At 45.9% G+C, this 21,789-nt stretch overlaps 1 protein-coding gene across 5 annotated transcripts in view; it reads left to right on the top strand.

Annotated features, from left to right (window-relative positions):
• LOC147029347 (NADH dehydrogenase [ubiquinone] 1 alpha subcomplex subunit 10, mitochondrial-like) overlaps positions 1–2,961 on the top strand; it is a 53,929-nt gene extending 50,968 nt beyond the window's left edge. For 3 of the 5 annotated variants that reach the window (XR_015055871.1, XM_085872346.1, XM_085872349.1), the window contains one exon: positions 2,421–2,961. Coding sequence is in view for 3 of the 5 variants with exons in the window: in XM_085872346.1 (XP_085728472.1) it covers position 2,421 (1 nt within the window). In the remaining 2 variants the exon portion in view is untranslated. Of the gene's footprint in view, positions 1–2,403 lie in introns of all 5 variants that reach the window. The other 2 variants (XR_015055872.1, XM_085872347.1) reach the window with 1 other exon arrangement.
• Positions 2,962–21,789: the final 18,828 nt, after the last annotated feature.

Genomic DNA, 21,789 nt, shown 5'->3' with positions numbered 1-21,789 from the left:
AATTGTATGTGAGTCAATACGTCTTGGCAATGAATCTTCGTCGGTGGATCGGTCAGAATGAAAAGCATCGTATCCAGCGCTTCGATCCTCGCAAATCCCTCTTCGCCTACCGGCTTATCTGTTTGTCTGTCTGCTTTGTTTGTCTGTTTGTGTACGGGATATCTCAAAAAGTTGTGGACAGGTTGGGTGTGTGAAAAGGACGAACTCTTTAGATTTTCATGAAGATCCGGATCCGACTACTATAATTTTTTAGGTGCTTCTTCACCATTGAGAGATCGGGCCAAAAATGATATATCGCATGATATCTCAAAAAGTTGTTGACGCATCCGGATGAAACTTTGTGGACGCATTGGGTGTGTGACAAGGAAGAATTGACTCAATTTTGGTGAAGATCTGGATCCGGATCTGACAATTTTTTAAAGTGATTCTTCACCATTGAGAGATCGGGCCAAACTTATATATCACATGATATCTCAAAAAGTTGTTGACGGATCCAGATGAAACTTGGTGGACACGTTGGGTGTGTGACAAGAAAGAATTGACTCAATTTTGGTGAAGATCCGGATTCGGATCTGACAATTTTTTAAAGTAATTCTTCACCATTGAGAGACAGGGCTAAACTTATATATAGCACGATATCTCAAAAAGTTGTGGACGGATTCGGATGAAACTTGGTGGAAACGGGTGTGTCGCAAGGACGAATTGATTCGATTTTGGTGAAGATCCGAATCCAGATCTTGATATGAGAATTATTTAATATTTAAAGTGATTCTTCACAATTGAGACAGGGCCAAAAATGATATAGTACTGTATAGCATAATATTTCAAAAATGTTTTGGGCCCAATATGTACTCGTGGATCACGTGGACATATCTATATATATATATATATATATATATATATATATATATATATATATATATATATATATATATATATATATATATATATATATATATATATATATATATATATATATATATATATATATATATATATATATATATATATATATATATATATACACACGTATATACACGCATACAAGCCTGGTGTTGGCGCAGTGGTTTGGGCAGCGGCTTGGGAACCAAAAGGTCCTGAGTTCAAGCCCCGTTGGGCCACTGAATTAATACACCAGGGGGTTGACTCAGCCTGTCATCCTTCCGAGGTCGGCGAAATGAGTACCAGCATACTGGGCCGGTGTATATCCCGGTTAAAATAGGTGTACCATATCCCTGTGTCGTAAGAGGCGACCAGGGTTGCGTCAGGAAGGGCATCCGGCGTAAAACATGTACCAAATCACTATGCGGATCATACGGATGATCTGCTGTGGCGACCCCTAACGGGAGCAGCCGAAAGAAGAAGAAGAAGATACACGCATACACACATATACACGTATACACACACGTACACGTATACACACACACATATATATATATATATATATATATATATATATATATATATATATATATATATATATATATATATATATATATATATATATATATATATACACACACATATACACACACACGTACACATGTATACACACGTATACACATACACACGCGTATACACACATATACGCGTACACACATATACACACATATATATATACACACACATATATATATATATATATACAGACATGTACACACACATGTACACACACATGTACACACACATATACACACACACACATACACATTTATACACAAACACTTACACATTTATACACAAACACACACACACACACACACATATGTACACACACATATGTATATACACACATGTATACACACGTATACACACGCATACACTCGCATACACACATACACACACACCTACACACACACATACACACCTACACACACCTACACGTACATACGTACACACCTACACGTACATACGCACACATACGTACTCACGTATACACACACTTGTATTTGTACCCCGAATTTGGAGTTTATAAATTAAAATATGTGGCCATGCATGTGTGTGAGAGATCGAGATATAGAGATACAGGCAGACAACGGTGTATATATATATATATATATATATATATATATATATATATATATATATATATATATATATATATATATATATATATATATATATATATATATATATATATATATATATATATACATGTATATGTATATTTTGTGAATACGTGCATGTGTACAATCCTCTTTTTCATTTTGTCGCCTCCACTAGAATTTAGAAATCCTTTTTCTTTGGTTATTATTCTTAGTTTGCAAGTTGATTCTGTGAGAGAATAACTTTATGGTTCATCATATGAGTGCAGTGCATGTACTTGTTCGCCAGTTTTAACGCTTTCTGTGTCTGTCTTTATTATAATAGGAATCTGAGCCTGGTGTTGCCTCTCTTATACAGATTTTGTATCGCTGCAGATTGGTCACATGACTTGTGTTGTGGTCTTCTTAGACGTGTTCTCGGTGTTACCAGTCGGCCACCAGCAGCAATATGGGTTAGAACCGTTCGTCTCCACCATCTCTCGATGTTTCAGATCACCCTTGCTCCATTTTCCTCATCATTCTTTGACATCCCTTTTTTAACAATCGAATTGCACCCTTCCCCGACTTCCTCCACCACCTTTTTTACATGTCTGTGAACCCTTGAATTGCATTGTGGTATTCCAGACTCCCCAAGATAACCTTTGAAATACAATGGTGTGTACAAAAGCCTTTACAATAATGGGAGAAAATCAGTATTTTCAATTCCTGGTTATTCCAGCAGGAAAAGGAACGTATTTCACGATGTACCGTTTTAGTTTGTCAACTACTTGCTGTATGTCATCATGCTGAAAAATTGTGTACATATTATTTATAAATTCAGCAAGAGCCGAGAAATGTGCGTCCCACTCGAACACCTCCCCACAAATGCTCTTTGTGTACATAATGTTAATACAAGTTCTGCTCCTATCACATATCATCTCCTGGCTCCCTTGTCTTTTTAATCTCTCAATGTTGTGCCAGCCTTTCACTCACCCCAAAACAATCAGGAATAAACAAGCAACACATCAAAATCCAAATCAAAAATATGGTACTTGTTTATGATCTGCTTAAAATTATATAAGGTCCATCTCAAAAATACAACACATCATCAATATAATCATCTTCTTTATGTTTTCACTCATTTTACACTTGAAATGTTTTTCAGTGGTTCCTGGTTCCTGTTTTATATTTATTTAAAACCCACCTTCTTTGCCTTGATTTTTTTTTTTCTCCACTACACACATCCTTCCCCCTCCTTTTTATATTTACCTATGAAACCAAGCTGTTCATTGAGCATTTCAACTGCATTTCAAGACTTCTCAACCATTAATCACCTCCATTTACTTCTTCAAGTGAATTAGTCCGACTGCTCCATTTTCTGCATTTCAGCAAATTGACTCTCAAATGGGGGTTAACACGTCTCTGGCTGTTAACATACGTGAGAGTCAACACATCTCTTGCTGCTGTCAAATAGCTGCCTCATTGCCAGAGAGTCTGGCAGTTCTCTCAGGCTGACTGTGAAGGACTGCAGGCTCCCTCTCTCTTCAGGACTGGTCTTCCATCTCTGTCTCTTCTGATATTAATGCCACCTGAGAATTATTCCACAAAACTTTACTCTCCCATGTGTGCTGATTTATCCTGTCTCCTCTGCAGTTATTATACCCATCCTCATGTCCGTGGTACACTCATTCCCTTCCCAGGTGAGGCAGTTCCCTTCAAACAACTTGCCTTCTCTTCCTGGAAGGCAAATCTCACTGAAGGTAATCTCAAGTCATTCCACAAAACCCACAATAAGTTTGTGTCCACTCTCACAGGAGCCAGAATATTACATCTTGTCAACCTCAAGGCTGAACCTCTGATCCTGTTTCTTTCCTCAAAGACTTGGTGCACCTTGTTAAGTCTGTCTTTGGCGTATGCTCCCCTTCATCCCTTCCCTCACTTCAAATGGTACCACAGCCGACTCCGCTCGTGAGAAGGCCGAATGACTCAATTCCGTGTTTGCTTCCAAATTTGGAATGCTCAACCCCTCGCTCTCTGCAGCTCACTTATCTTCGACACTGTGTCTTTCTCACCTGAGAAGATGGAGAAGTTTCCGGCAACCCTGAACTCTTATTCTGTAAAAGTCCTGGATGGCATCAGTGCCCGGGTCCTAAAAACCTGTTCTGCCACCTTTGCTCATCCTCTTTCTGCTCTGTTCACCTTATCATTTTCTCGAGATCACCTTCTATCCCATCTTGCTCTACTTGCTCTCCAATGGCTTCCTGACTTCCTCAACTCCCAGAATCAACATGTGGCTTTCAACAGGATCCTCTTATATCTACAGTGGGGAGAACAAGTATTTGATACACTGCCGATTTTGCAGGTTTTCCCACTTACAAAGCACGTAGAGGTCTGTAATTTTTTTTTATCATAGGTACACTTCAACTGTGAAAGACGGAATATAAAACAAAAATCCTGAAAATCACATTGTATGATTTTTAAATAATTAATTTGCATTTTATTGCATGAAATAAGTATTTGATATGTCAGAAAAACAGAACTTAATATTTGGTACAGAAACCTTTGTTTGCAATTACAGAGATCAGACGTTTCCTGTAGTTCTTAACCAGGTTTGCACAGACTGCAGCAGGGATTTTGGCCCACTCCTCCATACAGATCTTCTCCAGATCCTTCAGGTTTCAGGGCTGTCGCTGGGCAACACAGACTTTCAGCTCCCTCCAAAGATTTTCTATTGGGTTCAGGTCTGGAGACTGGCAAGGCCACTCCAGGACCTTGAGATGCTTCTTACGAAGCCACTCCTTAGTTGCCCTGGCTGTGTGTTTCGGGTCGTTATCATGCTGGAAGACACAGCCACGCCCCATCTTCAATGCTCTTGTTGAGGGAAGGAGGTTGTTGGCCAAGATCTCGCGATACATGGCCCCATCCATCCTCCCCTCAATACGGTGCAGTCGTCCTGTCCCCTTTGCAGAAAAGCATCCCCAAAGAATGTTGTTTCCACCTCCATGCTTCACGGTTGGGATGGTGTTCTTGGGGTTGTACTCATCCTTCTTCATCCTCCAAACACGGCGAGTGGAGTTTAAACCAAAAAGCTCTATTTTGGTCTCATCAGACCACATGACCTTCTCCCATTTCTCCTCTGGATCATCCAAATGGTCATTGTTAAACTTCAGACGGGCCCCGCTGGCCGCTGCTAGCCAGTGCCAGGACAAGCAAGCCCAATCGGCATCCCATTGGGATCTGTAGTCAAACAAAGTCCAGGCCCTCCTGGTTTGGCAGCCAGCGATGCATGTGCACCTCAGTGATGCCAAGCCCCCACGAGGAACAAGCCGAAAGCGACTCAATTGGCGAGGAGCATATGGGAGTAAACCGCGGGATCTGGTCCATTAGGCCAGTCTGGGTGAAACACCCAGAGCACTTCGGTGATCCTGGCTGCGCATTCGATGCACCGTGTCACGAGGTCTCGTGCTGCAGGCCCGTGAACAACCCACCATGGAAGGTCTTTGCTGTGCTCCACTAAGCAGTGCGTTGTGCTGACCAACCCTTTTATGGGGAAAGCTTGGGCCCAGCGGCTGGTGGACTCTGTGCTGGTGCACCTACATGCACTGTGAGACCGAGGGCAGCTCTTGCTCTGGCATTTCCGACCAGTCCAGTTTGATGTCAAATCTGGGCTGGCGAACTCTGCAGGGGACTCCTAGTCCATTCGCCATTGGCTCTCAGCGCAGCGAGAAAACCTCTTCGAGGAATATCCCGCAATGCACTGATCGGAGGTGCTTGCCCACCGAGAAGCGGCCGCCCGAAAGGGTGACTACCTCCATGTCGGCTCACTCCACCGATGGAGACCAAACGGCTACCAGGTCGTCTTCGCAGATCACTGCCAAAGACACTTCTACAAAGTATTTACTCAGGGGGTTGAATACTTATGATGCAAAACATTTCAGCTTTTTATTTTTGATTTGTAAAAATTTCAAAAAACATGTTTTCACTTCGTCATTATGGGGTATTTTGTGGAGATCAGTGATAAAATTTTTTTTAATTTAATCCATTTTCAATTTGGGCTGTAACGCAACAAAAATGTGAAAAAGTGAAGGGGTGTGAATACTTTCTGAAGGCACTGTAGCATGATATGTCAAAAAGTTTTGGAAAGATTTTGACAAAACTCGGTGGGTGATGAATTTGACAAGAACAAGCCAATTCGATTTGAGTTCAGGTCCGAATCCAGATCCGGCCTATCAGTGCGATACAAAACGTAAACTCATCAGCCTGGCAGAGGTATGTGCTCCACCGAGTGCCCTTCTATTTCCACTTGTTTCATCTCCAGTTTTTCCATTCCTCTCGTACTGTTTGAGTTTGTGTCTCCCTTATTCACCCCATGTATTCTCTTTCCCCTCTCATTGATCTCATTCTCCTCCAAGTTTCCCTATGTTGTGTCCCTCTGCCCTGCTGTTGGTGTGTTTCGACTTGTATTAAAAAAAGAAACCCGGCTTGCCATCCCTAAATTTTTTTGCGCAAACAAACTTTCTTTACCGTCTGATGTGACATGGCTTTGGTACAACACTAGATGTATGACTTGGATTAAACTGCACAAACCGGTGTCAGTAGGTTTTCATCAATCTACTGAATGTTTAAGTTACGGAGCTTGGAGGTATTGCTGTTTATTTTGTTTTCATCATCCAAGTGCAAACACTTGGCTCGACACCTTGATTTCATACATTTGTTACTATTAATGCAAATCTTGGGTGCCTTTTGAAATGTACGCACAAATTATTCTCCTGTCCAGTTAATTTGATTCTTCTTTTTTTTTGTTGTCCTCATTGACGTTTTAAAATTTAAAGTGTATATTAAAATGCAAAATATATATATATATATATATATATATATTTTTCTAACGAGGTTTTATAATCCATTTGTATTTATATTATTTGATGAATAAAAAAATCCATCTTCGAGTGCTTTTACTGCACATTCACATCAAGAACACCTGCAGTTCTGAAAGCCCACCTGGTTGACAATGAATGTGTGGATTCAATTTGCATGCATGGAAGTTGTGCTTCATTTGTGGCAATTTTGCAAATGTTTAACAACCATGTGAAAATACTAACTTGGCTGAACCTTAACAGACTACAGTCACGTCGGGTCAATTTTTTTTTTTTCCCCAGGATGCAACTGAGCAATCTGATTGGTTTGTTTGAAATATACCATGTGAGCGAACTGTCACTTGTGGTGTGTTCCGTGAGCAAGCAGCTTGCTATCACTTTCCAAGCCTGTCATTCCGTATCAACCGCTTTGGAAAGTGATTCTTCAAAGTAATCTCCCTGGGAGTCTATACACATTTGCTAACATCGCTGCCATGCCTCAAAGCACCCTTGGAAGTCGTTGTCTGAAAGACCATTTAGATCATTGGTCAAGGCTCTCTGGATCTCTTCTACTGATGCAAAATCAGTTCCTTTCAGTGGGGTTGACTCAGCCTGTCATCCTTCCGAGGTCTACAAAATGAGTACCAGTCAACAGGTATAGGGGCACAGCCGTGCCCCAACAAAATGATAGAAGAAGGAATTCTTTTCATTGTAGTTTTGGGCGTTGGTCAGATTGGACCAACATTCTCACCCTTTCGACATTTTCTTCCGTTTTGACCATCGATGGGCTTCTTGAACGCACATCATCATTCACGTAGTTTCTCCCTTCGGCACACCTCTTGACCCACTAAAACACACGTGATCTTGACTTTGCATCTTCTCCGTACACCACCTTCAACTTCTCAAAAATGTCCATGCCACTTTCATTTAGTTTTACCAAAAACTTGATGATTCTCTGTTCCATACATTTATCGTTCATCTTCAGAACATGATTGCAACACTTGTAATTCTAACAAAACTCCAGAATGGCACCAAAACGTCAACTGCTCGATGCAACGGCTAACACAGTACTGATAGGAAGATTATGATTCACATCCAGTTGTGAAACCGAAGCCAGTGCTGCTACCTGTCAAGGAAAAAAACACATCAGTCCTGTCCTGCAACTTTATTGTCAGACCTCGTGTACTCATAATATTATTAAAACGTGCATTCATAGTTTTATTTTTACTCCACTTCTCATCCCCTAATTCTTCAAGATCTGCAAACATTCAAAATCCTTCCACCCACCTCCTCAAAATGCTGACTGGAAGGTCTGCACATATGCTTGGAAGGGGGCTCCTCCTTCTGACTCCCTATTTATTTATCTTTCTTTCCCTCTTCCTCATACTCTGTAGCCACTGCTAACACAATAAATTTGTTTGGGAGGAATTCTCACTGAATCCCAGATTCTCACTAAAACTGAAAACGACATCCCAGACAGCATTTGTTTGAGTACCACAATAACATTGTTACTATGGTGACCACCATATTGTGAAGTGAGGCTGAGCACTCCATTCTGTTGGAGTGCTTGCTTGTGCGCTTTGAATCTAGAATGCCGCTTGACGAGCGAGAGCAAGCCACTTACAAATGGAACACACCGCGTCAGCACACCAACCATTTTACTGCACTGGCTTTCCCGCCAAGACGATAGAGAAAGAAGGCAGGCACGCTGACGAATTAATCACATATTGATAATTTTTAATAATAATTAAAACACCCACACCCACCCATCGGAACATTCACTCAAGGCAAACATGAAACGGGGGGTTGTTCTTTGTTGGATAGTACATTACCTTGATTAAGGTTGTTGATGTCAAAGGTTGTGACGGTATGGGCACTGATCCGGGGAGGTAGTCGGGGTAACGACCCCGAGGCCTGGACCTAATAGGGGCCTGTAATTATTCCTTCAATTTCTTGTTTCATATAATAATTGGGGGGTATTTTATTGTCACAATCGTTATTCATGACTTTATTTTGTTTCTTCCTCCAAGCCACTCAGGGCGAATCCCTGGCATGGGCATTGACAAACACCCTCGTAAAATAAACGACTGTGGGAACAATTTATATTATGAAAATCAAGTTAATGATGTAATGCTGTAAATGAACTCAGGAATGTTAGCCACACCACATCCAGATGAAGTGTGTTGAGAAAGAATCCACATGTAGGAATAGGTGAATAACACTTAAATAGCCCTTAAACGCAGCATGTATTTTGAATGATGAAAATAATAAATACGGAAACCTCTGTATAGTATAGGTTGTTTTCAAAACATTTTGATGAAGGGGGCCCAGATATGTCCCCAGGGCCCTTTCTCGCTCTCAGCGGCCCTCGTGACATGTATGAATTACCATTGCATTTCATTTCATGGTGCTGGGAGTAGTGGCGTGCGCTTGTAATCCAGATACTCAGAGGTTGGGGTTGGGGGAATCTCTTGAGGAAGGGAACCCTGTGTTGTGCTGCGCTAATAGATGGTACAAAGCAGCCCAGCCGATACGGTGGCACCCATCCCTGATTGTCAAGTCAGGCCAAATCGGATCTGTGACTTGCTGCAGGTATCGTGTAAAACCCGTAGTAACCTGTTCATGTTTGAGTGTTGGCGACTAAACAAGCTCCCTGCACCAGGTCCCCCTGGTGTCGAGGGTGTATGGATATGGACACCTGGCAGGATTAAATGCAAAACCTGCCAAAGGGCAGAGGAGCTCTTTGTGAGCCAACGGCCATTCATTTCTGGTGCCAACTGTGTCTGCAGAAGTCCTCCAGCAGTTGGTTACCTTCCCTAGGAGGTTGGTGGCAGCATTTACACTCTGGCCACCACAAGACACTTCACTCCGGAAAACACACTGTCGTGTGTGTCTCAGTGGTGTTGAGGTGTCGTCCACCAGACGGTGGTCTCCTCGGGTTAACCTGAGGTGGTCTCCGGATGGGTGCCTGGAATGTCCTGTCCCTAAGAGATGGGGATGAGCCAGGCATCTGCCTGGGGGATGTCCAGACAAAGACCCCTGGGAGTACCAGCAGAAAGTGGACACAGCGACATGCTGTGACATGCTCTCATTGTATGTATGTATGTATGTATTGCATTTCACAGGCAAATGGACAGCTCCTCTAAGTGTGATTTGGTGATTGGAGTAGGTTTTAAGAATTTTTGTGGGTTTTTGGAGCTCTCGTGTAGCTGTATGCATTGGTTTTTGATTGTCAGAACGAGTGAGTGTATTACAATGCGCTCCACTATCAATACAGAATCTCACTTTGTGATTTCCCCTTGCATCTACTTTTCTGTGTGTCCATTTGTCTGGTGCTGCATTATTGACACAAGCAGAGTACCTGCCCAATGGGTGATCTTGTTCCAAGCATGCAACACGATTTTCTGATGCATACCTTTATTTGGGTGGTCTATAGGCAACTGACAGCTCGCTCTGTGTGGACAAAAAAAAAGAAACCAGGTTACATACATGAAGCAAAAACATACCTACTGCTTATAATTCAAAACACCTCACTGCACTGGAAAATGTGGGGACAGCAAAACTGAACTGTAAATAGTGAAGACTTGTAATACCCTCTCCCACCTGGAGGTGGCGCTACATGATACACATTTACATTGAGAATTTATGTCTCCTCCCCACCCCCCAAGACCAATGGCAAAGATAAAAACCCCTATACATCATGCTCATCCTATGTAGCAAGTCTGGATGTCATCGGCCCAGAACTGTAGGAGCAGTGGTGCGACAAACACACACCAGGTCCGTGAATTATAGTAATTGTGGTGTCTTTATCTGAATTGGTTGGGTTTTTTTTGCAGTGTGAACAGGTTGACCGTATTGCTGGACATTTACATTTACCTTGGTCCCTATGAGTTATGGTGTTCAACAATTATCACCACACCTTGGTTTACATTTTGCAAACAAATATATCTGCACCACACCCCCCCCCCCTCCCCCTCTTCTCACAATTATAACTTCTTCACAGGTAAAAGGATCATTCTCTGATGCAGTTAAAAGTTAAAACATTCCATCATGTTGAATTCAATGACAACACATTAAAATAGATCTTCAGAAGTCCTCAGAGATGGCACCTTTCAACACCACGTCTTCTCTTTGCCACACCTACCTCTCTATTTTATGGAGATGTGGATATTGGTTCCTCTACCTTTCGCTTGGGTCCACTTCAGAGGAGTTCAGATTTCATTGGTGGTGTAATGGTTAGGATGTCCACTCAGACATTCAGAAACAATGTAACACAACACGGAAGATGGTAGAACAGGAAATCCTTTGATTTATGGAAGTTATTAACGTAATATGCAAACAATGACGCGTATGGCATGAACAGATTGAATGTACATTACAGATGGGAAGATGGGAACCACGATGGTTGATGATGAGCAGTGCTACCCGAAAACTAGTTTCATTAATTAAACCAGGATTTTACTCACAGGAGAATAAATTACCAATCAAACAGGTCATGTTAACACTACAAGAGTTCAGTGAAGCCTCATCTTCATACATCTTGATATCAAAATGGCTGGATTTCTCCATATGTTTGTCTGTTCCTCTCTTTCTGCCCATTGGTTGGACAGCTGGCCCGACTCCATCCACAATTGTACAATAAAAAAAAAGGCTTACGTCTGCCATTTTGGTCACCACTTTAAGGTTGCGAAGGTTTCTGTTGTACATTTGAAAAATGGACAATGCATATTTCATCATTAAATTAAGGTACATTTTAAGGAAAGAAGGTGTGTTTTCTTTTTTTTTTGGATAAATAGTACACTGAATGGATCAAGATGTGACAGACAACAACAGGATGTAAAACACGCATGCATAGAGATGGGGTGGACAAAATGTATACAGAAGGAATTCCAAGGAGGGAAAATTGGAATGAGGAGGGATTTGGGTGTGGTTAACGAGGGTAGAAAAGATCATGGTTTTGGATTGAGTCGAGATGGTGATGAACAGCAGCTCTCTTGAATACCTGGAGGGAAGAAAGAGATTGAAGAGGATGTGAAAGTTGATTCCACAGATGGGAGAAAAGAGGAAGGTATGAGTGGAGGTGAGCAGCGATCCTGAATTTAGGTAGTTTTACCATAAGGGTTGATGGTGGACTGTTTGTGCCCTGCAGATACCTGGGGAGTGTTGGGGGGGGGGTACAAAGCACTGAAAGGATAGAGGCTGAAAGACCAAAGACCACCGACCTGTCTGTAATGGCGAAGTGATAGGCCAATAGACTCAGCTTCATCGTGGGAGATTCCAATAATCTTGAAGGCCTTGGTTTCCTTGCTTCCTTGTTTTTGATTACAACCCGTGCGGGGGAACGAAAATAATCATGATTAATATTTGAAGTCTTCACCAAAAAAACTCCAACCTGTCCTTTTGGTTTTTGGCTGAGTTTTCAGGGCTGAATAGTGTGCAAGTACAGGATTTATAAACAAACTGTATGTGACATGTCCATGGACATGTGATTCACATATGTAAAGTAAATAAATATACATGGCAAGTTAAAGGTGACGAAAAGCAGCTTGGAAGAAACAAAAGCGGATGTTATTTATTTACAAGTGTGAAAGCCCTTTAAAAATGGCATGTTGGAGACATTTTATTTGAAATATTCAAGGACACTGAAATATATGATGTTTCGTAGCAAGAAGCGTTATTTTAAACAACTACATGGACAAATGTGATCATTTTTTTTTAATCTTCTGGGATGTTTAATTTTGACAGAACAGTCTCGTGAACATGCCAAAGTCTGAAGCCTTGGCCTAGCGTCAGGTGTGCTAATATATTGTTTATTTTTTAGACATCCTACGGACGTAAATGAATACTCGTTTTACTCTGCACGTGTTATACATGTACAGAGAATGGCACCTCCCTGTGCCTTGTATTTATTATTTTAAAAATGCTTCTGCACACCGCCTTTGAGGCCCGGTTGCAAGCTACCGTCTACAATTCCAATAATCGAGAGTAATTACTCTTATGGAAAAATGTTTTTTGAATTATTTTATTCTCAAAAAAGAGACCGTAAGGAACTCAGTCGTGTTAAAAGATTGGCCTTAAAAACCATACTTCAACAGTCATTATGAGGGAGGACAGACAAATACACACTGTGTTTTATATCGGAAGATTTTCTTTCTCCAAACGTGATTTTGAGAGATTGTTAGGAGTACAAAATAAAACACACCAGAATACTGAGATAGTCGTTTGTTGACAAGTAATGGCAAGGAGGTTCCAAGTAAGACAACTTGAAATTCAGTGATTGTGGTGACATGATATTAAATATGGAATGATCCGTGCAAGAATGCCCTTTTACTTTTATGGGCAATGGAAGTGGGGTTGGGATTTTCGAGTTGGTGGGGGTGGGGGGTGGAAGAGCAAAGACTGGACAGAGTTGGGAGGAGGAAGTTGAGACTGGAAGTGGGGAGGGGGTGGGAAGGTTTGGAATGTGGAGAGGATTGAAGCCTTCGGGTTGGGAGGTGAGTAGCAGAGGTTGAGTACAGTCGTTTTGGTGGGGTTGGGGAGGTTGAGGAGTTGGGGAAGTAGTTGAAGTGTATATATATATATGTGTATATATATATATATATATATATATATATATATATATATATATATATATATATATATATATATATATATATATATATATATATTGTTACAGTTGTGGAAATTCGGATTACACCATAAAGGGCCCTCAGGTGAGATATCTCCATAGGTACATGTGTAGTTAGCCCAAACCCGTTGTATAGAGGGAATTTATGTGATCCATCCAGGCTGCGACGCTTTGAGTTAGCCATTTTTCTGTTCTATCTTTTATTTCAAACAAACAGAATCTCAACAACCACGCCATCCCCACCACAGTGCCAACCACACTACAACGACGCCACCTTCACCACCTATGCTACCACATCATCGCTTCTACAACCATTCGCAAACACCACCACCTTCGCCTTTACCTTCACAACTTCATCCCACATCATCGCTTCCACGGCCATTCCCAAACACCACCAGTCAACACCAAATGTCATGTTCCCGGAGGTGTTCGGCCATGGAGGCTGAACGCGTCGATCCGCAGATCAGGAATGCTTCACGCCTACTTCTCCTCCGTCCAATGGGCAAGCGCGGGCGGCTTGGCCCCGCCTCCAGGCGCGTGTAGGTGAATTCTGTCCATGTCCGTCTATGCAAATTTTAGGATCAGGGAAGGTTCACGCCCATTTTTGCCCGACCAATGGCTGACCGGGGGGGGGCGGTGTGGCCCCGCCTCCAATCGCGTTCTGATCTGGGAATTTGCATATCGGCGGCTCCTGAGAGCTGTAAAGGTGCGAGTGGAAGGCGACTCGCGAGTAGAATGTGGAACTGGTAAGAGAAGCGTGGAGCATTGAGCGTTGGTGAGCGGAGTTGAGAGTTGAGCTGGAAGAAGGGGAGTGCGCGCGGTGGAGCTGCAGGTGGCAGGTCGGGGCAAGGAAGCTCGGGTCCGAGGCAAGGAGGACGGCGGTTGGCAACGAAGTTGCGATGTGGGGGATCGCTCGTCTCGTCGCGGGACCCAAGCCAGCCAGCCACTCCCCTCCCCCAGGGCATCAACAATTTCCCCTTCCCCCGCGCTGAGATAATGCAACGGGGCCCCGTTCCTCCCCTCACCCCAAACGTGGTGCCAACGAGCACGCCTGGGGCACGGAGTCGGGGCACAGCGGCACGGACATTTTGCGGCTTGCCCGCCAACGCGTCACAAGGACGCGGGTCTCGCGGACCTGGCCGCTCCTCTCGGTCCCGCGCACATTTGGCCTACGGGCCTGTCTGCCTCTCTGTCTGTGAGAGTGGCTTCCTTCTTTTGCTTTTGTGTAAATGTGTGTCGGCGCCGTCTGTCAAGTAAAACTGTGTAAGTGTTGCCGTGTGTACACGTTAGGTCGGTGTCAACTGTTTTCTTCTTGCCTTTGCTTTTTGTGCATTTTGTTTTGCTGTATATAGGTGCTTTCCCTGTGTCGCGTAATAAAATGCTTGCATGTTGAACTGTGCCCGTTTCGCTTCGTCTTTTCTCCATTTGAATCTCCATCTTGCATCACGTAAGGGGTTCGTAGTGGGTGCAACATCCCGGTAATTAATCTGAACCATCCAGGTCGACGATAACACCGCTCGGTTATCACTGTAGCACGGAACGGACTGCCCAAGCGGCTCGTGTCTGGAGTCGACCTGCGGCGAGGTACGATCGCCCGGTGAACCATCCGCGTGGGTACTTAGGTAGGTCGAGTTTGGCGAACAACCCAACTCTACGCGGGTGGCCGATTGGCACGATTGTGGTGAGGTCGAAAGGCCCACCCGTGACTGGCTCCCGGAGTTGGTCCGAGAGGGTCACGACAGAATTGTCCGTCCGGTGGGCGACGTGCCCTCCAAATTACGAGCAGGCCAAATTAATCTCTTACGTGAAATAAGATGGCGTCTCAAGGTGAGCGGGTGCCGGGGGTAAAAATGTATATGTGTGGAAATGTAGAATCCATGGCCCGGGATGGTACTTGTAATTTTAATAAAAGGGGAAGGTCAACCCCATTTACTGAGCACGGACTTTACCGGCAAACTGGGTCGCATCATGGCGGCGCGATGGCACCTCAGCGCAGCACGGAGCGAGCGGCTATTTATGGCGAGGCGAATGGCGCGACACGAGGCGAGCGCTCCCAACAACCGGTTCAAACCACGTGGTCATGGCAGGCGAGGCAGGGCGACGGCAGTGCATTGCGGATTGAATTGGACGAGGCACAGGAGCAAATTCAGGAGCTGGAAGAGGACTGAGCCAGTGCAGTCGAGAAGCTACATAAAGAAACGACGTTAGTACATTGGTTGCGTGGGTTTTTGCTACAAAAGGCAAGTGAACAGAATAAAATGAAAGAGGAAGAGCAAATTGGTATCTCCCAGGATAGGAACAACTTAGAGGAAGAATGGGAAAATAAAAGTTGGAAGAAAGAGAATGCGAACACGATTTGGAAATAAAGCAATTGAAGGAAGAGATAAGAACAGGCAATGAGGAAAGAGCCTAGAACGGAAGATAAAAAGAGGAGAGGGACAGCTGGAGGAAAGGACGGAAGAATTGCTGGAAAAGTCTGAACAGTTCGAAGAACTGCAGGGAGAAATGAGGGAGGAAGGAGAAAGGAAAACAAAGCGAGAAAAGGAAAAACGCAAACAAGATGGGGAATTGGTACTACTGAAGCGAGAGGTAAGGGCAGGCCAGTTTATAAGAGAAATCCTGGAAGGGGAGATAAGATTGGGAAAGGAATGGCAGAAAACTAAAGGAATACAGTAAAAAAAGGGACGAATTGAGGAGGGAAGCAGTGGAAAGAAGGGATGAAATGAGTGAAGAATCATGCAAATTGAGGGAGGAATTAAAAACAAAAAGCTTCTGAGTTACAGAAACACCAATACAAAGAGACGGAATTACAAAACGGGCTGAGGATGGTGAGAGAAGAAAGAACGACAACAGAGAATGAAACGTTAAGGAACCACACTGTACAGATTGAACAGCTGGAAGCGAAGGCCAGATTAAAGAATGAGGAACAAGAAAGAATACTGAAAGAACAAAGATTGAGACAGGAGAAAGAAATCAGTCAGTTGAAAGAAATGACGAGATTGCAGAACGAGGAACAAGAAAGACAGTGGAATAGAAAACTGAAAGAGTATGAATTTGAAACTGAACGACAAAAGGAAAAAAACAGGTTGGAGTACGAGGAGATGAGAAAGGAATTTGAAAAGAAAGCGTCTGAGTTACAGAAACACGAAGACAAAGAAAGGGAACGACAAAACGAGTTGAGGATGATGAGGGAAGAACAACTGAAGCAGGAAGGAGAAATCAGGAGATTGAAGGACACAACGAGATTGGAGAGGGAAGAACGAGAGGAACAATGGGATAGAAAACAAAAGGACCATGAAGCCGAGGTTGACCAATTGGAAGAAAAGGCAAGACTGGAGTACGAGGAGATAGAGAAAGAACAGCGAATGAAACACAAAAAAGGAGATTAACCAAATGAAGCAAACCATGAAACTGGAGAAGGAAGGACAGGAGAGGAAACAAGGAAGAGTAGTGAGAGAACAGCGAATGAAACACAGGAAGGAAATGAGCCAATTGAAAGAAACGATGAGATTGGAAAATGAAGAGCAGGAGAAACTGTGGGGTAGAAAACAAGAACAATGCGAGTTTGAAATTGAACAACTAAAACGGGGAGAGCAAGATTGGAGTCCACGGAGATTGAAAAACTCCGGAGGGAGAACGAAGAACTCAGGAAGTTCCGAGAGGAGGAACGACTCAGAAGGAGCCAGGAAGTAGAACAACGCAATAAGGTGGGTTGTGTGACAGCACCACAAGGAGCAATGTCGGTGGTGCAGGACCTAATCGACACCACTCGTCGGATGAAGGAACAATTGGGGCGGGCCCTGATCAAGGAGACACAAATAAAAAAGGAGACGAGGGAAGTAACAAAGGCAAAGAAGGAAATGAAAGTATTGCCAGAGACACGGGTGATAGAGAGTGAATTGGACGGGGTTAGTGACGAACACACACACATTGGGGTAGTGGAGGACCATGAGGGGGAGCTGGCGGACTGTCTCGTGACCCGGTGCGAGCAGCTGGATGGCCTCCTTCGGAAACGAAGGGAGACGCTATTCTCCCTTGAAGCTGATCTCGACCAGGTGAGTTCGGTCGTGTCGAGCGAGTTTGAGGGGGCGAGTGCTGTGGACTGGTGCACGTGCAGCTTGGGGGGTATAGAGACTCCGGAACCCCTTCTGGGGACACGAATCCCCAGTGTGGTTGTGCAGGTGTGTGTGTTTGCGAGTGTGCCGGAGTGTGTGCCTCCCAGCACGCCGTGCGTGAGTGAAGGGGTGTGTGTGTGACAGAGGCCCCGTATCTGAGTGAAACCCCCTGTGCGAGAGGAGGGCCGTTTGTGAGTGGAACCACGTTTGCGAGGGAGGTGGCATGCGTGAGTGAACGGCCGAGTGCAAGAGAGGCCATGTGTGTGAGAGAGCGGTATGTGAGGGAGATGACGGTGGGCATGCGCGAACATGCAGCCCAGCCACGTCTCCCAGTGTGAATGCCATCTCGAGGTGTGTCAGCCTCGTGGCACGCGGGAGCTTGAGCACGTGGAGGGAATGGAGACGACGACGGCGACAGATAAGGGACAAGGGCCGGGTAGCGGCCGTAGCTATTGTGGGGACCGCGCCGGGTTTACCCAGCGGCGAGCGCGAGGTTCGTGCCGTGCCGCGCACGAGATCCCCACGTGCTCGCTTGCAGAAGTGAAACCCGGTCCGGAAACGACAGCGGTGGATTTGCCGATCCCACGGACGGATAAAGGTTAGGCAGGTAGACGGATTTGGACCGGATGGGTTCTCCATGCGGGCGTGTGTGTTAAGCTCCAAAGGGGCAGAGCACGTGTTCGTGTGGGGAGCCCCTCGAGACACGAGGCTTGTTTTATTTTTATGCGCAGGGTGGCGTCATGGCACGTGTGGTTGGAATCCAGCAGGAGGGTGAATCCCTGCCAGATGGTACCGTCCAAGAGAGACGAGGGACGCGAACAGCTGCCATGACGTCACGCCAAAGGAGCGCGGCTGCGAATTGCCACGCTGGTGCGCAGGTTGCGAGTTGCCACACTGGTACTGCGCATTTAAAAAAAAAATAATAGCAAGCCTCGCTTTCGGGTGAACAGGATTCCCAGGCATGGGGTGGAAGACCCCCCTGCCCTGGGCACAGGATACCACTCGCTAGGGGGAAGGGTTAGCTTAGCGAGACCGGCTTCATGGGGCAGGGGTAAGTCCTCATGGGGCCCGTGGAATGGATTAGTTTGAGGGATTGTAGTCAGATTTAGGAAGGGAGTTAGGATGGATTTATGGGATCATTTCTGAGGACAGTGACAGACTTTGAATGTGTGGAGGGGACGTAGCTTAGCTACATAGTGTAAAAGGAACATGCTGTAGTTTAAGGGACAACGTGTGAGCACGAGGTAGTGAGGGGAAGTAGTGAGCAGAATGGCAGGATTCAGCGGTATGTGTTGAAGTATGAAATGAATGGAAACATGTTGAGTGAGTGAGGCCAGCGGGTCTGTGTGAATGGAGCGAATGGGGAATGCATGGTGCGATGAGTGATTGGGGGGAGGAGTGATTCCTGTCCAAGGGACCCCGGGGTCAGTGTAGAGTGAGTTAGCTGGGTTAGTTAAATTGAAAAATGGAGGTCGTTTTGCTGCTGGTGTGAATGTAGGCTCGATACCCATTTGGAGGGGTGCAGGAGCCCTGTTGACAGGCTGGGAGCATGGCTGCGAAAGGTGAGTATCGCTGAGTGGGTACCTCGGCACCGGGCTAGTCGGCCGCGGTAGGCCAAGGGCCCATGGGGGGCCGGGATAGCGTAGTGGGCACGGGTGCGCCCGCATGATGCGGGGGCCCGGGGCGCCGTTAGCCGCGTGGGCAGTGTTGTGGGCACGGGTGACCCACGGAAAGGGGCCCGGGAAGCCAACCTGCCACGTGAGCATTTCAGGGGAGTCGCCAGGGAGGGCACTCCCCGGTGTTTAGGGAACTGGTAGGCTCGGAGGCAGTGTAGTGCCCGGGGGAGCCATCATTGGGGAATCGGCAGAGTAGTGCCTGCCAAGGGAGCCACGCATCCCAGCCACGAAACCGTGTGAGGGCACGGGTGGAAAATTGGGGGGCAAGGCCCGAAATTGTGAGGACACCAACACAGGCGACGGGAATCTATGTTGACAGAACCAATAGCAGGTATAGTTTAAGCGAGAGGCGCTTGTTGAAAGCCCCGGGGTAGTTTAAAGGTAAATGGATAGGGTAAATTAGGAAGTGTACCCCTCCGCACCATCCATCCCTTCGCTCACGTTGTGGGCCGCTGGACCCACTTTGGGTTAAAGATCGCTGAAGTCTGGGGAGGCCATCCTGAGGCTTGAGTTGGGCCTCAACACAGGACGCTCACTCTCCCTCATTCCCCTCCAGGAAGGGAACGTAGGGGTTGGGAGTAGGCCAGGAGACGATAGGTTAGCCGAACAAGGACGATAAAGAGGGTTAGGGGACGAATTATAGGGGGGAAGTAAGGAAAAAAATAAAAACAACAAAAAAATTAGTTGGGGCTAAATTGGGTTTTTACAAATGAAGGGAGTGGGTATGGACAGTGACAGGCAAAGGCGATAGGTGGGAGGGAAACAAGTAGGTAGGTCCGAGCCCACCTTCTGAGTGGCCAGCACCTCCGCACTCCCTCCACCATCCTGCACTGCACGGCGAGAGGCCGGCCAACTTCGTCTGCTAGCTGTTGTTATGCTTCAAGGCCTGTGCCGGTCAGCTCCAGTGCCGGCTGTGTTTGCTGCAAGGCCTGTGCCGGCCAGTTCATCTGCCGGCTGTGTTTGCTACAGCGGCCTTGTCATGCCATGCCTTGCCTGCCTGCCTTTGCCATGCCTACTGCCCTCGTCCATTTTGCCCCGTTCTGTTTTGATTTGCCCCCCCCCCTTGTTCATTGCCATGTGCGCCAGGATCGTCGCGCAGGTTGCAAGGACTGTCCTGTTGGCAGCTACAACACGGGCCTGCAGTGGCGGCCCGTGCGCCGGTTCACCGTCAACTTTTGTTTTACTCCCTGCAGAGTCCATTGATCCTGTGCCATGGTTTAGTGTAAAATTTGTAGGGTTAAGGTGTTAAGTTGTACTGTAAATATGAGTGCGCCCCCGGCATGTATGTGTTAGCACCGGCAATTTTATTTAAGTCGTCTGTATGAGTGGGTTTGTTTAGTTAGTTACTCAGCCCATAGGTTATTTATTTTGGGGATACGAATACCGTGAATGTCGCACTCAGGGATCCGAAGGTAAAACGTACTAGGGGAGAACTACACATGATGGCACTCGAGAATTTGATGACTCGGGACGAGTCTGTAAAAAGGGGAGGGGGTAGTGTTATGGTTGTGGAAATTCACATTACACCATAAAGGGCCCTCAGGTGAGATATCTCCATAGGTACATGTGTAGTTAGCCCAAACCCGTTGTATAGAGGGAACTTATGTGATCCATCCGGGCTGCGACGCTTTGAGTTAGCCATTTTTCTGTTCTATCTTTTATTTCAAACAAACAGAATCTCAACAACCACGCCATCCCCACCACAGCGCCAACCACACAACAACGACGTCACCTCCACCACCTACGCTACCACATCATCGCTTCTACAACCATTCGCAAACACCACCACCTTCGCCTTTACCTTCACAACTTCATCCCACATCATCACGACCACGGCCATTCCCAAACAACACCAGTCAACACCAAACGTCGTGTTCCCGGAGCCGTTCGGCCATGGAGGCCGAACGCGTCGATCCGGGGATCAGGAATGCTTCACGCCCACTTCTCCTCCGTCCAACGGGCAAGCGCGAGGCGGCTTGGCCCCGCCTCCAGGCACGTGTAGGTGAATTCCGTCCATGTCCGTCTATGCAAATTTTAGGATCAGGGGAGGTTCATGCCCATTTTTGCCCGACCAATGGCTGACCGGGGTGGGGGGGGGAGGGCGGTGTGGCCCCGCCTCCAATCGCGTTCTGATCCGGGAATTTGCATATCGGCGCCTCTTGAGAGCTATAAAGGTACGAGCGGAAGGCGACTCGCGAGGAGAATGTGGAACTGGTGAGAGAAGCGTTGAGCGTTGGGGAGCGGAGTTGAGAGTTTAGCTGGAAGAAGGGGAGTGCGCGCGGTGGAGCTGCAGGCAGCAGGTCGGGGCAAGGAAGCTCGGGTCCGAGGCAAGGAGGACCGGCAACGAGGTTGCGGTGTAGGGGATCGCTCGTCTCGTCGCGGGACCCAAGCCAGCCAGCCACTCCCCTCCCCCAGGGCATCAACAATTTCCCCTTCCCCCGCGCTGAGATAGTGCAAAGGGGGCCCCGTTCCTCCCCCCACCCCAAACGTGGT

The sequence above is a fragment of the Eptatretus burgeri genome, chromosome 3 (assembly GCF_056783735.1).
Source record: "Eptatretus burgeri isolate ZD-2024b chromosome 3, Ebu_testis_v1, whole genome shotgun sequence".
In the NCBI taxonomy this organism is placed as follows: Eukaryota; Metazoa; Chordata; class Myxini; order Myxiniformes; family Myxinidae; genus Eptatretus; species Eptatretus burgeri.
Note: the sequence above shows the minus strand (reverse complement) of the source record. Positions and strands in the feature narration are given on the sequence as shown.